Source organism: Lonchura striata, chromosome 15, assembly GCF_050655825.1.
Source record: "Lonchura striata isolate lonStrDom1 chromosome 15, ASM5065582v1, whole genome shotgun sequence".
NCBI lineage: Eukaryota > Metazoa > Chordata > Aves > Passeriformes > Estrildidae > Lonchura > Lonchura striata.
This window is the reverse complement of record NC_140717.1, coordinates 6154352-6169655: the sequence shown is the minus strand read 5'-3', so window position 1 is coordinate 6169655 and position 15304 is coordinate 6154352. Positions and strand designations below refer to the sequence as shown.

At 50.6% G+C, this 15304-nt stretch overlaps 2 protein-coding genes across 3 annotated transcripts; both read left to right on the top strand.

Moving 5' to 3' along the window:
- Positions 1-803: 803 nt before the first annotated feature.
- On the top strand, positions 804-5768 carry UNC119B (unc-119 lipid binding chaperone B). Its single transcript, XM_021549991.3, has 5 exons — positions 804-1021; positions 1466-1579; positions 2090-2201; positions 2400-2572; positions 3442-5768. The coding sequence occupies exons 1-5, from the start codon at positions 814-816 to the stop codon at positions 3552-3554; spliced, it is 720 nt and encodes a 239-aa protein (XP_021405666.1). The 5' UTR covers positions 804-813; the 3' UTR covers positions 3555-5768.
- A 2013-nt stretch (positions 5769-7781) lies between these two features.
- ACADS (acyl-CoA dehydrogenase short chain) lies at positions 7782-15142 on the top strand. 2 transcript variants are annotated; one of them, XM_085593053.1, is made up of 11 exons: positions 7782-7846; positions 8133-8293; positions 9330-9358; positions 9747-9896; positions 10062-10173; positions 10555-10706; positions 10979-11149; positions 12337-12474; positions 12728-12823; positions 13141-13197; positions 13841-15142. In XM_085593053.1, exons 4-11 carry the CDS (start codon positions 9756-9758, stop codon positions 13991-13993), a joined length of 1020 nt encoding a protein of 339 aa, XP_085449179.1. In that variant the 5' UTR covers positions 7782-7846; positions 8133-8293; positions 9330-9358; positions 9747-9755; the 3' UTR covers positions 13994-15142. The 2 variants fall into 2 exon arrangements, with proteins under 2 accessions (XP_085449179.1, XP_021405588.3); XM_021549913.4 differs by lacking the exon at positions 9330-9358.
- Positions 15143-15304: the final 162 nt, after the last annotated feature.

Below are 15304 nucleotides of genomic sequence, written 5' to 3'. Positions count from 1 at the left end.
AGCAAGCGTCACAAATCACTGCTCAAAATCTGCTTCTGGTCATCGTGAGCACATTCAGTGTCATTGGAGGACTTCCAAAAAGAGGATGCAGGCGTTTGTTGTTGCCCAGTTCCTCAGAGGGCTGGAGGTAACTTGGCAGCTCTTGCGTGCCTACTGCGGGCTGGCGGGCTGCCCCTCCTCTTTGGCAAGAAAGATATTCTTTCTTCCGTCTGTTGATACTTTGAGTCCCCCCCCAGTTCCTCCCACCAGGCTGCGGAGACTGGACCGATGTCTGCCGCTGCCAGCTCCGGTGTGTGGCCATGGAGCTGACTGACCCGGGCCACGCGGGCCTGTCGCTGTCCCGCTCCCCAGGGACAGCAGCTGGGGTGTCCCCGGCCAGGAGCGTGGCGTGCCCTCCGTGCCATCCTCTTGCTGACGCTGCCCCTTCCCGAAAAGTTCTCGCCACCGTCCCCTGAAGAGAGCGGGGCTCTCGGGGAACACTCGCTCTCTGTGTCGGGGCAGCGCTGCGCGTTCAGGCCGTGCCTTCAGAACCAGGAGCCCGGGTGGGCAGCGAAGGGGGGTGGTGCGGCTGGCAGCCGGCCGGGGGCGAGTCTGTTTGTTCCTTGTGCTGCTTTCCCTCAGGTAACTGATCTTTCCCAGCCGGCCTGTCCCGCTGTGTCCCGGGACGGAGCCGCTGCCGTGCCACGGCGCCCGCGCGGGGCTCTCGGGCCCGGGCCCCGCTGAGCTCCGGGCGCGGCGTTGCCCGGCAACGGCCCCGCCCCGCCCGCGCTCCCATAGCTACCGAGGCGGGCGGCGGCCATCTTGGCAGCGGCCATGAGCGGCTCCAGGGCGCGGGCGGCGGCGGCGGCGCCGGGGCCGGACAAGAAGCTGCCGCCGGGCTCCGCGGGGCCGCTCGGCCGCCTGCGGGGCCGACGCGGATCAGCCGATGCGCCGCCACGGCAGCCCTGGACCGAGTCCGAGTTACTGGCGCTGGAGACCGTCCGGCCCGAGCACGTCCTGGGGCTGTGCCGGGTGACGGAGAGTGAGTGCGGGCCGGTCCCCGGAGCGGCGGGGGCTCCGCCGGCCGGGCCGGGCCGGGCCGGGCCTTCGGCTGGGGAGCGGCGGGGACGCGGCGGCTCGGGGTGCGCCCGCCGGCAGCTCCCGTACAACTTCCAGAAACTTTGGGCACTTCTGTGCTGCTTGTGGGTTTTGATTTGCTTGAGGGCTTTTTGGTTTTTTTCGGTTTTTTTTCCCCTCTGGGCTGCTGATCTCTGCTTTTCTGTCCCAATCGCATCCTATTCTTGCTTTGCTACCTGGCACTTACCATGCCTTTGTTTCTCGCATCCTTAATTTTGTCCTGCTTTCATGAAGCTTCTGCAAAACAACGAGCAGTACATAGCTTATCGGGCTGGGGCTAACAAAAAGGCATTTGGTAAGTGACCACAGATGTTTTGAAATGTTACTATATTTTTTCTCTCTCTTCTAGATTATTTATGCAAACCTGAGGACAACATTTACAACATTGACTTCACCAGGTTTAAGATCCGGGACCTTGACACTGGAACAGTACTTTTTGAAATTGCCAAGCCGTCTGCTTCAGGTACAGCATGCAAATGTTTCAGGGAGGATAGAGAGACTCGGAGACCTGAGAGGTTACAATGCATGACCCATGCAAACTGAGCAGAAGGGTCCTTTGGCATATGTCCTGATGACTAAATTCCTCTCCTTTAAGCACAGGACTGAGTTTTTCTCTGCTGAGAAACTTCTGATAAAAATGTGATTATTGTTGGGTGGGAGAGTACTATCGACTGGCAATCTTACTTTTTTGGGCTGGTTATAATAGAAATTAGTTCATGTGCATTGGCAGTTGTGAGGGGGGATATCCTGTGAGATTGAGGGGAGGGCCAACTGTCATGGCAAGTCTTTTCTCTTTCACTTCGTGCCAGTGTAAGTCTCAGACCAGGTATTAAATGTGTTTACATTCAGTAGCTAAGCAGTAGGCAGCTTGTCCTGATACACCCGCTAGCCACTATCACCTCAGGTGTACACAATGAGCAGAGTAACTCCTGGTTGGTTTTCTAGGTGTGTTCACTCCAGGTGTGTTTTCTAGAGCACGCTGAGGAGGAAGAAGATGACAGCAGTGAACTGGATGCAAGTGCAGGTCGCTTTGTTCGGTACCAGTTCACCCCAGCGTTTCTCCGTCTTCGGACTGTTGGTGCAACGTGAGTATGAGTTCATGAAAAGAAGGGAGAATTGGATGTTTACAAAGTGTTACTTGACAGTTTATAACAAAACCGGGTTGAAGACTCGAGGGAGCCTATCTTAGACTACAAATATCAAACTGTTGTAGAGAAGTCTTGTGTAGATTCATACCCAAGGCTCTTTGCAATAGCTGTTTTTTTTCCTGATTCTTCATGCAGAGTGGAATTCACGGTGGGAGAAAAGCCAGTGTCAAACTTCCGAATGATTGAGAGGCATTACTTCCGAGATCGCTTGCTGAAGAACTTTGATTTTGATTTTGGCTTCTGCATCCCCAGTAGCAGGAACACATGTGAACACATTTATGAATTCCCTCAGCTCTCAGAAGACCTTAGTAAGTACCTCCTTTGCCACACTGAGTGGTGTTTTGTTTGTGTGTGCATCTGCTCATTCTTTCCCTCTGCTTGTGAAAGAAGTTGTGACTGGGATTGAGGGGAGAGGAACAAGCAGATACAGGTTCCCAGTTTAGCAAAGTGTAATCTTCTCTGAATTAGGAATTTGTGCTGCAAAGTCTCCTCCTTTGAAAATGAAAACCTAAGACAACATGTGCTAAGTCACAGGCTGCAAGAACTGATACAGAGTCACAGGACTAACATGCCTGATGCCTTGTAGTGTAGCCCAGAAGAAAACAAAACACTGAAGAAAGGGTTCTTTTTATAGCCACCCATCTGTTTTCTGCACTTGCTTGTTAGGGCTAGAGCCTCCTGCTTTGGAACAGAACTGGTTCTTCCGAGGTCTGTTTTTAAGCCTGCTAAGAGCTCTGCAAATACAGATTGTGCAGGGTATGTTTGACCTCGGGGTGGATAGAGCAGTGGCACAGGGGCCCTTCCGGGGCTGCCCAGCTGTGGGGAAGGTTTGGGGTTTTCATCCCACCTGTGTACGTGTGGGGAGTGCCACAGACTCACTCCTTCTGTTTACAGATGTGATGGTTGCTTGGCTCCATTCATGGCTCTGGCAGTTTCTAAGTTTATTTTGAGTGAGGTTACTTCACTCCCCCTCTGTTTGCTTTTAACAGCACTTGTCCTGTGAATGGGAAGAAGGAAAAGGGTAGGCTGAGCCTTTGAAGTAAGCTCAGAAGAGCAGTTTGCTTCTCTTCCTTGGGTAGGGCAGAGCATCAGCCTAGTAAATCCAGTGGAGTGGCAGAGTCCTTTTTATCCTGACTGTGGCTGGCTGTTGAATGTAATGGAGCTTTCTCTTTCACAGTCCGTCTGATGGTTGAAAACCCGTACGAGACGCGCTCGGACAGCTTTTACTTTGTGGACAACAAGTTGATTATGCACAACAAAGCCGACTATGCTTACAATGGAGGACAGTAATCATTCTGTGTGCTGGATGCTGTGATGCCCTTAACCATTCCAGATGTGCAGGAGTGGACTGGAGTTGCAGTCTCGTGCAACAAGGCTTCTTGCCAAACTTTTTCTCTGTGCATGAGGCTGAGAACATGAAGCAAAGATGACGGCTATTGAAAGGAAATCTCCCTGCAACACCTCTTTATCTGAGACTCAGCGTTTCCTGCCTCTCCTTCTCTGTTCCTGGCTATCTTCTAATAACCTTGGTTAGGTCAGGGATCAGAGGGACTCCTAGACAATTCTTGCTCTTAGTCTTTCTAGTTAGGTTGCACCTTTAATGTTTCTGATGTTTCACTTCTTGGATGAATATCCTTTTTCAAGAGGTCAGATTGTTTGTGTTAAGCTATTTCTTAGCAAGAAAATCTTAACCCCTTCAACTAGCCAGTGATGCTTGAGGAGCAGATCTTTTATTCAGCTGGATATATCATCTCTTCAGTGGCAGTGATTTTGTTTGTTGCATTGCTGACATTGTTTTTTAGGGTGCATCCCAATATTCTCCAGTGGGAAAGAGACTTATTCAGCTTCTAAGCAGTGAAGGAATATTCCATCTGCCTCTGGGGGCCTGAGCTGCACCTAAGAACATTTAAGCTCTGTTTTGCCTGAGATTTCACTAGAGATACGAAATAGGGAAAAAAAGGGGCTGCCCCTCTGATAGCATTTCTGTTTGAACTTTTGTGAGGAAACGGTTGAATTTTGGAGCTCAGGAGTCAACCTTAGAGCTGATGTTAATCTCACTGTATTTACCATTTCTCCTTTTTCCCTTTATAGGATTTTTTGGTCCTTGCTACAGAATGTATTGCTTTTTAGGTAGACAGCACATTGTCAGCCTGGCTGGGGTGAAGGTGTCACTCTAGTGGGGCTTAGAGGAAAAAGGGAGAATGTGGAAAATCACTTGAAAAATGAGTAGGAAGCAGGCTTCAGTCTACACTTGTAAACCTGACTGGTTTGTCAGAGGTGCTGTGAGCAGCACCAGCTCATTTTCTTCGTTGCAGTGGAGATATTGGTAGCTAAAAGCTGCCCAGGTCAGATCACTCAGTGTTACGGAGTGGGATCCTTGGAAAGTGAGAATGTACATGGTTCTCTTTTTCATTGTTCCCATCACTGCTCTGCCTGCTCAGCTGCTTATTTATGGCTTAGGAAGTCATGCTGCCAAGGTTGATACCACAGCTGTGTTTGGGATCTGGCAATGGGAAATGGCATCATGCAGTGGGAAGAGGAGGACCAGTTGGGCAAGCTCCCAGCTGTGCAAAATCTCAGCTATCAAAACCTTTTTTCCCAACTGTGCAAAATCTCAGCTATAAAAACCTTTTTTTGCCAGTTTTGCTGGCTCTCAAAACTGGTACTTTTCCTGTTCCCATGCTGGGCTGGTCAGTTGTGTCTCTTGTTCGGGCAGTTAGGTTGTGTCTAGACTGGAGACCTTTTCTAATACTAGTTCCATTTGTTCTTGAGACAGTTAAAACCTAACTGTTCAATGGTTACCTGTTGTGCTAAGAAGGATTCAGCATAGTTTGTGTTTTAGCAGGATTGAGTGGGGTGGACATCAGAGCCTAGAGCCTGGTAATGCAGACAGGAATAGGAAACCACTGCCTTTACTTCCAGATTAGTGAAAGTAACTTTGGTGTGGAACATCAGCTGGCATCAGAGTAAGCAGTGAGAGTGTGTAGGGTAGCAGACATGAATGAATTTCCAGTTCTTAGGAAGATACTTAATTATGATTAACCACAACAAATGACCTGTTCTGGGTGGAGCATTAATCATGAGCAACCACAACAAATGTCTTGGGAATGTGGAGGGGCAAGGTCTGCCTGATGGAAAGATGAAGAACTATTCTGCCACCATAGATCCCCTCCAGCATCTCCACAGGCACTAATGCAATCTTGTTTAGGATCTTCAGGATTAGTTAAAGCTGCTGTTGAGGTGGACCTCAAGATGCCTCTTACAGTGAACACCTTCCACAGCCCTCGTGCTGTGCCTCTGAGGTGGGAAGCATTTGCTTTGCTCTGAGTTACTCATCACAAAGCAGAACTACCTGGAAGTGTGTTTTTCACCCTGAAGTGTTCATAAATAATGTCTGAAGAGCCTACTTGTTATTCCCTGGCAAATTTTAGCATATCGAACTGAATTTTGTATGTAGTATAAATCCAGGTGCCTTTAAACGTTACTTTTATAACATTTTCTACATGAAGCAGCCCCTCGCTTTTCTTACGAGTGTGACGGTTCCCATCTGTTCCTCTTGTCGCTGTGAAGGTTCCTCAGAGGCGGACGGGCTCGTGGCCGGGGCGGCGGGGGCGCGCACGGGGCGGCGGGGGCGCGCACGGCGCGCGCGCGCCATCTAGCGGCTGCTGGCGGCGGGAGCGCGCTGCGGTGTCGGGTCCCGGTAGGAGCCGGGAATTCCCGTCCTGGCTGTCAGCAGCGACGAGGAAACGGCAGCGCAGCGGTTGCTTTCACACTGGGAGTGTGTTAGCTGTTCAGCAATAAAAGGGAGAGCTGGAGGAAAACCGGGAGACTCGCAGGCAGCAGTAGCGCCCTGCGGTTTTTAGCTGAATTCGTTTGCTTTGCCAAATCAGGTCTTTGCCCTAAAAGCATGCTGCAGGATAAAGTCCCTCCAAGAGGGCAACCCAGCACTAAAAAAGCTGATTGTAGTCCAGAAAGTCAGGGATTTCCAAACTTCTGTCCCTACTTTAGTAGCTTACCTAGGATTCTTTTTCTCTTAGGTACTTTCTATAAAGCCTCTTTTCCTTGTGGCAGGGATGATTTCTTTGGTAAATGTGGTTTAGCAGACCAGTTTCCTTCTGGAGTGTGTGCTCTGGGTCAAAGCTACTCATGCCAGTGAGCTTGGAAGAAATTCCACTGGGATCACATCCTTGACAGGTAGATGGTCAGTTGTAACCTGGTGCTGCAGGCAAAGGAGATGCTTTCAGTATCAGTCAGAGTTTGAGCAAGGAAAAAGGTATCAAAGACTGCTTCTCTCAGGTTTTGTGCTGAGTTGGAAAAAGAAAAAAGTTGGGACCATACTGTGTTCAGCTCAAAACTTCAAAAGAAAGGGACCAAACCCATGGACTCATAGTATGTTTTTTCCAGTATTTTGTACTCTTACTACCAGGACCTCTTCTTCCCATTTGTGAGGCAAGGGCTTTGGATCCATGCCAGCAAACTTCCTGGAGAGCTATTTTCATACTTTGAGTGTTGAATACATACTGCACCTTGTGAAGGAAGGTCATATGAACTGGGTACTTCTGTCCTTGTCCTCAGTTTTTGGTAGGAAATGTGTGTGTACTTGATTTTCAATGTCTCTTGTTGCAGAGGAGCAGCAGCCTCTTCTCTGGTGCTTGGGGATGCTTATTCCATTATCTGAGGGTTCAGGAAGGATAAAAAAAGTGTTTAGTAGTCAGAAACGAAGGAGGAAGGTGGTGGTGGAGCTGTAAGGTCCAAATATAGCAGCTCTACTTCTCAGCTCTGTGTTCCATCACATCGTCTTCAGCTGTTTCCCAGTATTCTGCCCTGCTCTCCTGTGACTGGAGCTAGCCCAGAGCCTGGCTCGCTGTCTGCTGTGACCTCGGACATGAACACTACTGTCTCTTGTCCTTGCCGAGGACAAGGCTGAGTGATGGCAGCCTGGTGGAGTCAGCACCTCTTCGTCTCCAGCAGCAGGAGAATGAGCACCAGCAAAGCCCTCCCCGCCTGCCTGGATCCCGGTGCTGTTCCAAGACACGGATTTGTATCTCACGGTGTGACTCCTCTGTGCTGTCCCGGCCGGACCCCGCTCCCGTGGCCGTGGCAGCGCCGCGGGGCTGTTCTGGTGGCCGGGGTGTCCCCGCGGTGCCGCTGTGTTTGTAGGCCCGTGGTTTTGTCACCAGCAGAGTAATAAAGGACCTTCCCTCCCGTTCCCTCCCGTTCCTCCCGTTCCCTCCCGTTCCCTCCCGTTCCCTCCCGTTCCCTCCCGTTCCCTCCCGTCCCTCCCGTTCCTCCCGTCCCTCCCTCCCGTTCCCTCCCGTTCCCTCCCGTTCCCTCCCGTTCCCTCCCGTTCCCTCCCGTTCCCTCCCGTTCCCTCCCGTTCCCTCCCGTTCCCTCCCGTTCCCCCCGTTCCCTCCCGTTCCTCCCGTCCCTGCCTCTCCTTCGCTCCCGCGGCCTGGCGGCCCTGCAGGGCGGGGCCGGCCGCCAGGGGGCGCACGCGCGGCCCGCGCTCCCTCAGGCGGCCATGGCGGCGGCGGCGATGGCGGCGGTCGCGTCCCGCTGCGGCGGCGGCGGAGCCGCCCGGGGTGAGGGCGGCGGGAGCGGCTTCCCTCTGCTGCGGCCGCTCGGGGGGCCGCGGGGCACCCGGGAGGGGCGGGAAGGGGCCGCGGCCTGCGCGGGAGATGGCGTCCCGGTGCCCTTCAGGGCCTGCCTGAGGCGAGTCCCCGCGGGCACGGGAGTGGCGCCGCCCTGCAGCCGGGCCGCAGCTGAGGCCGCGGGGCGCGGGAAGTGCCCGGGGCGGGGGGACCCTCGGGGCCCCTCACGGGCCGGCGCCCGCCCCTGGCCCGCTGTGAGCCCCCTCCCCGCTTGCAGCGCTGGCCCTGCGGTGCCGCCGGCTGCACACCGTGTACCAGAGCGCGGAGCTGCCCGACACACACCAGATGCTGCGGCAGACGGTCCGGGACTTCGCAGAGAAGGAGCTGATGCCGCTTGCAGCGCAGCTGGACAAGGAGCATCGCTTCCCGGCCGAGCAGGTGGGTGCCAGGCTTGGGAAGGCACGGCTAGAGACCCCCTTCCTGGTGCCCTGGGGCAGGACCACTCGGACTGAGGCAGAATGTATATCCTGCTCTGGTTTAGCAGAAAATTTAAGTTTAGAGCAGCTCGTTGCTCTGAATGTGGACGTTGTAATTCCCACAGGACATTTTGAGCTCTTCACTTTTATTTGTGTTTCTCTGTATCTGACTTTAGTACCACTTAGTTTTTAGTTACCTTACCAACTTATCTGTGGGACTAATTAATAAAATAAATCAAATACTTTTACGGACTGCACATAATGGTTTATGGTGAGGAATCATAGATGACATGAATGCATTGCAGATAGTGAAGAAAAGCGATCAGGAGGTACATGCTGCTCATCCCCTGGGGCTGTGAATAAATCAAAATTCCAGCCAAACTAGTGATTTCTCATATGGAAAGACACACCACTGTGCATGTTAAGCAGTGAAATACAAAGCTCCAGCAAAACAGATCCTGTTACATTAGCCAAGAGATTCCAGGCAAACACTGTCGGAGGCATAAGAGTTTTGTCACATTCCCCTTTCTATAAAGGCATAAGGACAGTAGACATGAAAGTCACACTTACCCTAAAGAAGAAAATAACTTTACTCCTTACTGTTCTCATCTGGGAACTTTACATTTGATTCTGAGTCTTTTGACTTGAGTATGTAGGGGAAAGTTCAAGATGCAAACGTGTTTAATAAGATGAAGCAACACACATAGAATCAGTGTCTTGTTCATCTTCTGTATTTAATGTGGAAAATTGGCGTTTTGGGTGCCCACACAGGAGGGGAAATTATGTATCTAAAAATTCTCCCTGGTTTCTCTAAAAGAAAGTAGAGGTTTATGGTGGCAAAGCAGGGGGTCTAGCTGGGGAACTTGGGGTGGATTGATTGCAATGTAATGAACAAATTCTCTGGAAGCAAGATCTGGCTTTATTGGGAATGAAAAAAATCACCTTGCCACCACTGTTTTCTGCAGTCATTCATTCTGTAAAATTCTTCCTTTGTGCAGTCCTAGGCTGAAGCTCAGCAGACTCAAAGGTAAATTTCTGATGATTTTTATCAGCTAGATTTCCCATTTCTACTGACAGGAGACATGCAAGGGTAGATCTTTGGTGGGAGGCTGAGGAAATGCTGGTGGAGTTCTGTCTCCATATTTCACCTTCAGAAGGCTCCCCCCTTCCCAGTACTGAAGAAAGCTCTTTAAACAAGCAAGAGCCTAAACAACAGTGACTGCATACAGCTCCTGCTAAGTCACTGGGATCTGGAGGCACTTACCAGTTTGTTCAGATTCCCATTTCACTAGGAATTTTGTGCATCTTTTCCTCTGGGTGTAGCCCTCTCATGACATGTCTTGCTCTCCACGTGCCTGCATTTGCTGGCACACTGGTGCTGCAGAGGATGGGACCTGTCCATTCCCCATGTGCAGGTGAAGAAGATGGGTGGCTTGGGGCTGCTGGCTATGGACGTGCCAGAGAAGTACAAAGGAGCAGGCCTCGACTACCTGGCCTATTCCATTGCTGTGGAGGAGATCAGCAGGGGCTGCGCGTCCACGGGCGTCATCGTCAGCGTCAATAACGTGAGTGTGGGGGCAGGCGTGAAGCGAGGTTGGCATGGCAGAGGGGTGTTTGGGAGAAGTGGATCTGTTCCTGTGGTGAGTTCTCTGGTGTGTTGGAGAGCACATTAGAGAGCTACTCGATTGGTTGTACCTTCAAGAGGCACTAACAACACTAAATTCTTTAAGTCCCTGTATTTAGGGCCAATACTCAAGTTTGGCTCTGAAGAGCAGAAGCACCAGTGGATTGCTCCCTTCACCAGTGGAGAGAAAATTGGATGTTTTGCCCTCAGTGAACCAGGTGATGTGACTGTTATGGTCCCTATTGCAAAGAACATGGTGTAGCTTCTTTCCTTGGTCAGGTCTAGGATGACCTTGAGGTCTTTGAAACTGGAACAGTTTGTAGAAGGGCGGGTTATAGCAGTTTTGTGTGAGTGGAGTCTCAGTACCCAAGATATGAATTGTCATCTTATGGTCCCTGCTGAAAATACTCACTCCATGTGAGCAGAGCTCTGGACAACATCTTCCACATACGGGCCTTTCCCTGTTCTGTGGGAGGAACAGTGGATGTGACACTGCCACAGTTCAAGAGGTGCCTTGAGCTGATGGGGTGCAGGTGTGGGGTGGGTTTGCCCCCAGTGTCACCAGTCACCTGAGACTTGTTTGCTGCTGCTTTGCTCAGGAAACGGCAGCGACGCGGGTGCAGCCTCCACTGTGGCACGCCTGGATGGGGATGAGTGGGTTCTGAACGGTACCAAGGCCTGGATCACCAATGCCTGGGACGCCTCGGCCACAGTGGTGTTTGCTACTACGGATAAATCCCTGAAGCACAAGGTGTGATAGTTTGTATCAGTAGGGAAAAAGGCATGGCAGTGAAGGAGTTTTGGAGAAGCACTTTGCCATGGCTGGGACTCTGTTTTTAGAACCGTGCAGGCATTGACCAGAAGAGGGGCTGATGTGCACTGGTTTTGTTCTGTCTCGGCTCTCCTCCCCCTCCTCCTGGTTACCTGGACATGTGGCTTTTATGTAAAATGGAGGGAACCTGCTGACAGCTAAGGAAGTAGGAAGGTAAGACACCATTGCTAAGAGTCTGGGTCTTGTTGCAGGGCATTAGTGCATTCCTGGTTCCCATGCCAACAGCTGGGCTGTCACTGGGGAAGAAAGAAGACAAACTGGGAATCCGAGCCTCTTCCACTGCTAACCTGATATTTGAGGACTGCCGAATACCCAAGGCAAACCTCCTCGGGCAGCCAGGAATGGGCTTCAAAATTGCCATGGTAAGAGAGGGATGGGGTGCAGCTGTGAGTGTGTACAGCTGTAACTCCCAGGCTTACCCTTTTGTAAACCATTTCCAGAGGCAGTCACTTCAGTGAGGGCTGCTTTCTGTTTTCCGTCGTGTTAAGCTGTTGGCCCTTCTTGCCAACATGGGAGGAATCATTCCCAGAGCTTGTTGAATGTTTAATTTACACAGATTTTTGACAGCACTTTTATTGTGGCAGTTTTCAGCTGGAGCAACACTGATACCACTGAGGTGCTATGTCAACAGGGGCAGTATATTTTAATTTTTCTTCTTTCCCAATCATTTGTTCCTCCAGTTGTACCCATAGATAAAGGGAAAACATGACATTTCCCCATGTGAGTACTGTGGCAGAGGAAAGTTGTCCTGGAGGCCCACAGCAACTTCTGCAGAGTGTGTCTCAAGGTGAATGACAGCTGAGTTATGGTATGCATGTGACTTCTGAGGAGGAGCAAGGCAGCTGGGAACAGCTTTTTTTTTCCTGCAGAGAAGCACTGTCCTTTTACAGTGGTCATTGCTCTTTCTGGAGGGGCAAAACACCCTTTGTTAGCCTGACATTTTGGGTTGAGCTCCCTGGAGCAGAGCCCATTCCATTATGTCCAGAACTAAAAGTGGTTGGTGACTGACAGGTTCTTTTAAAGACCTTCAGCCTAGGGTTGAGAAAATAAAGCCTTTTCTCCCTGTGGTGCAATTTCTTCTTGTGCACAGAGGGGCAGAGTAGGTGTTTGAGCTAAGTCAGGTAATTGACTGGGTTCACTAATGAGTTTGAAAACTGCTTTCACATGTGTGTCCAAACGATGAGGGTAAAAAAGGAAAATTGACCAGATTTCCAAAGTAAAATCAGCTGCAGCGTGTTGGGTCTGCCTGAGTTCTTCCAGCCCCTTCCAGAGCAGATCCTTGTTGTGCTGCTTCCCTTATTTTGCTCCCTCTGTTTTTCTCCCAGCTAATAAGCAATCCCTCTCCTTTCTCCTTCTGTTGTTGAACTCTTGCCTTCTCTCTGCAGTGGCAGTGCTTGTTACAGCTCTCTATTCCTAGATAAATGAGAACACTGTGAATCAAGGAGGTCTCTGACCAGAGGATTTTAAGGCTACAACAGCTTTCCAGCTACATCAGAAATGTGTGTGTACAAGTATGACTTGACTTACATGTATTTTGTGTCTTTCTCAGCAAACTCTGGATGGAGGAAGGATTGGTATTGCCTCACAGGCACTTGGAATAGCACAGGCAGCTCTGGACTGTGCTGTGGATTATGCTGAGAAGAGAATGGCCTTTGGGTCACCCATCACAAAGCTTCAGGCAGTGCAGGTAGGAGCAGGGCACACGGTGCAGTTCCACAGGGCGCTGGGGCTGGTGGAAAGTGCGTGTGGGTTTGGTATCAGGCACACAGTGCACTTTGTACTGTCTGGGATAAACAGGGTGATAATTCTGTTTTCAAATGCTAAAACTAATTGTTGGGACAGAGGCTCCTTTTCCTTAGATGGCCCCAGGGGTGGAAGACTTCAGCTGTCCCCTTGTGCAGGCAGAGGCCCTGGGCCAAAGGCAGTGTTTGTTGTTGCAGTTCAAGCTGGCAGACATGGCTGTAGCCTTGGAGGGTGCACGCCTGCTGACCTGGAGAGCTGCTATGCTGAAGGACAATGGAAAGCCCTTCACTAAGGTATTTCCAGCCCTGCTTTTGTCCAGCAGCCACAGCACAGCACACAGGCTCAAAGCCATAGAGCATTGCTGTGCTCAGTGCCTGCGCTGCTGAGGTCTAACCCCCAGCAGCTCCTTGGGCCTGCTGCCCACCCTTGGGCAGCCTCCTGAGTTCAGCACTGGTTGTAGCCAAGGGGAGAGGGGTGGCTGCTCTCAGCTGGCACCATCATCAGGCCTGTCTCTCTGCACAGCTGCTCTGTGAGCATTCAAGCTCCTTGTGCAGGTGAGGGGTCCTTTTTGTGACAGCTGCACTCTCAGTGATGTTTTCCTTCCCCAAAGGAAGCGGCAATGGCCAAACTGGCTGCATCAGAAGCTGCAACGTTCATTGCTCATCAGGTAACTGTCAATTGACAATTCTGACATACGTCATGTGGGAAAGGACTTTGGATGTCTCACAAGTGCTCTGGGAAGATGGGATGGAATTTGATAATTTATATTTGAAATACACCAACCAAAGCAATCAAGCAACCCTATGGCTGAAGCCATTTAGCACAACCATATTCACAGGTTGTGGGGAAGTAGGAGGATGGCAGGGGTTTATACTGGCCTGTGGCAACTGTATTATTTAAGTGGCCTGTGCCTGCTGCTGTCCAAGACAGTGGCAGTTTTAAGAAGGAGCAGCAAAGTGGGAGAGAGCATGGGGTCACTAATCATCATCACTGCACCTGGATGAGATCCTCTGTTCCTTGGTTTAGTGCCCCTGGCTTTCATAAAGATATCTTAGAATATGGATCACTAGCAGATACCTCTGAAGCAATTAACTGCCCATCTGGAATATCCATATTGTTCTTACCCAGATCAATCCTGTGTATTCCTATGATCACAAATGAGCTGCAGTCATCCCCATATGTCCCACCCTCCCTGTTATGCTTGCAGTGGGCTCAATTCCTCTTAAAATGGCTGTTTGTGCACATATGCATTCTGTAGAAAACAGATTTCTTGACTCCACTTTCTTTCTAAGCCGCTGCCTTTGTTTCAGGCTATCCAGATCCTGGGTGGGATGGGCTATGTGACAGAGATGCCAGCGGAACGGCACTACCGCGACGCTCGGATCACCGAGATCTACGAGGGGACCAGTGAGATCCAGAGACTGGTGATTGCAGGCCAGCTGCTGAAGGCCTACCGAGGCTGAGGAAGCTGCCTGGAGCAGCACACTGCCCCGAGTGTGTTGTGATGGAGTTTGACCCTCTTGAATGAAGCTGTTGATGGAGGTTTTCCTCACCAATGGCTAACTGACCCTCTAGTTAAAATGTGCTGATTCTTCTTTGGACAAAGTGTGGCGCACTGAGCCTGGACTGAGGTTTGTAAGTGATGGCTGTGAGTGCAGGAGGGAGGAGGCAACCTGTGCTCACAGGGCAGCCTGAGGCTTTTGCTAAATGGGACTGTTTGAATGGCTTGGTAGTGGCAAAATGACAACACTTGCCAACCACTGCCTGTTTCGCTAAATTTGTCACTACATGGCAGTGGATAACTAGTGCCAGAGTTAAGAGATGTTGAGAGCCATGACCCCTGTGCCCTGCTTCAGGCTGCTGGTCGTGTGCCTCTGCAGATCAGACTTCAGTGGAGTTCAGGTGTGGGATGCAGCTGTCTGTGAGCTCCTAATGGGACAGCCCAGGCTGAGATAATCCCTGCAGCAGGAGAGGAGCCAGACAGGAGGACATGCAGGGACAACCCCCACACAGAAGAATCTGAGCAGAGACTGTATTTGCTGTATGCAGATTTGAAAACACAAATAATTCCTCGATCTGGGCCAGTAGGGCCCAGCACCTGCTCATGCAGCTGCTCTGGGATGTAGAGATAGAAGCAAAAGAAAGCAAAGATGCAGTGCCTAGGACTATTTTATAAAAAAACCCAACCAAACGAAAAAACCCCTCTGCTCCCAAATCTGTTTATGCAGTATCATCAGGAAAGGAAGTGCCTGATAGGGCACTAACAACTTTTAATCTTGACATGTTTTGGGCAACGAGGAAATGAAGAGATGACACGCAAACCTCACCAGGAAGCTTTAGCAGTAGCACATCCTCAATCAGTGATCATTGGTAAGACATTAACTTTAGGAGCATCAACAGCCAAAGGAAAAGCTCTAAACTCAGAAGAAGAGGGAGAGGATTAAGACGAGATCCTATATGGCCTGGTCTGCCTCCTTGTCCAAAGAAGTACACTAGAGGGAAATGGTTATTTTCCTGTGGTGCCATTAATTTAGACTTGTGTGCAGAGAAGAAGAGCAGGATTCTGTTACACGAGCAAGCAGAGAAGACAAATAAAACCTGATTTTAAAGGACCATCACTCTTTATTTTTAAATGCAAATGTGAATTAGAGTAATTTCTTCAAGTCCCAAGATGCAGGAGCAGAAACCAGTAGGGCCTGCATGCACCAGTGAGACCAGTTCTCAGTGAGGTCAGTCATCCCTGTGCAGAGCGCTGGAGGACAACAGCATGTTGG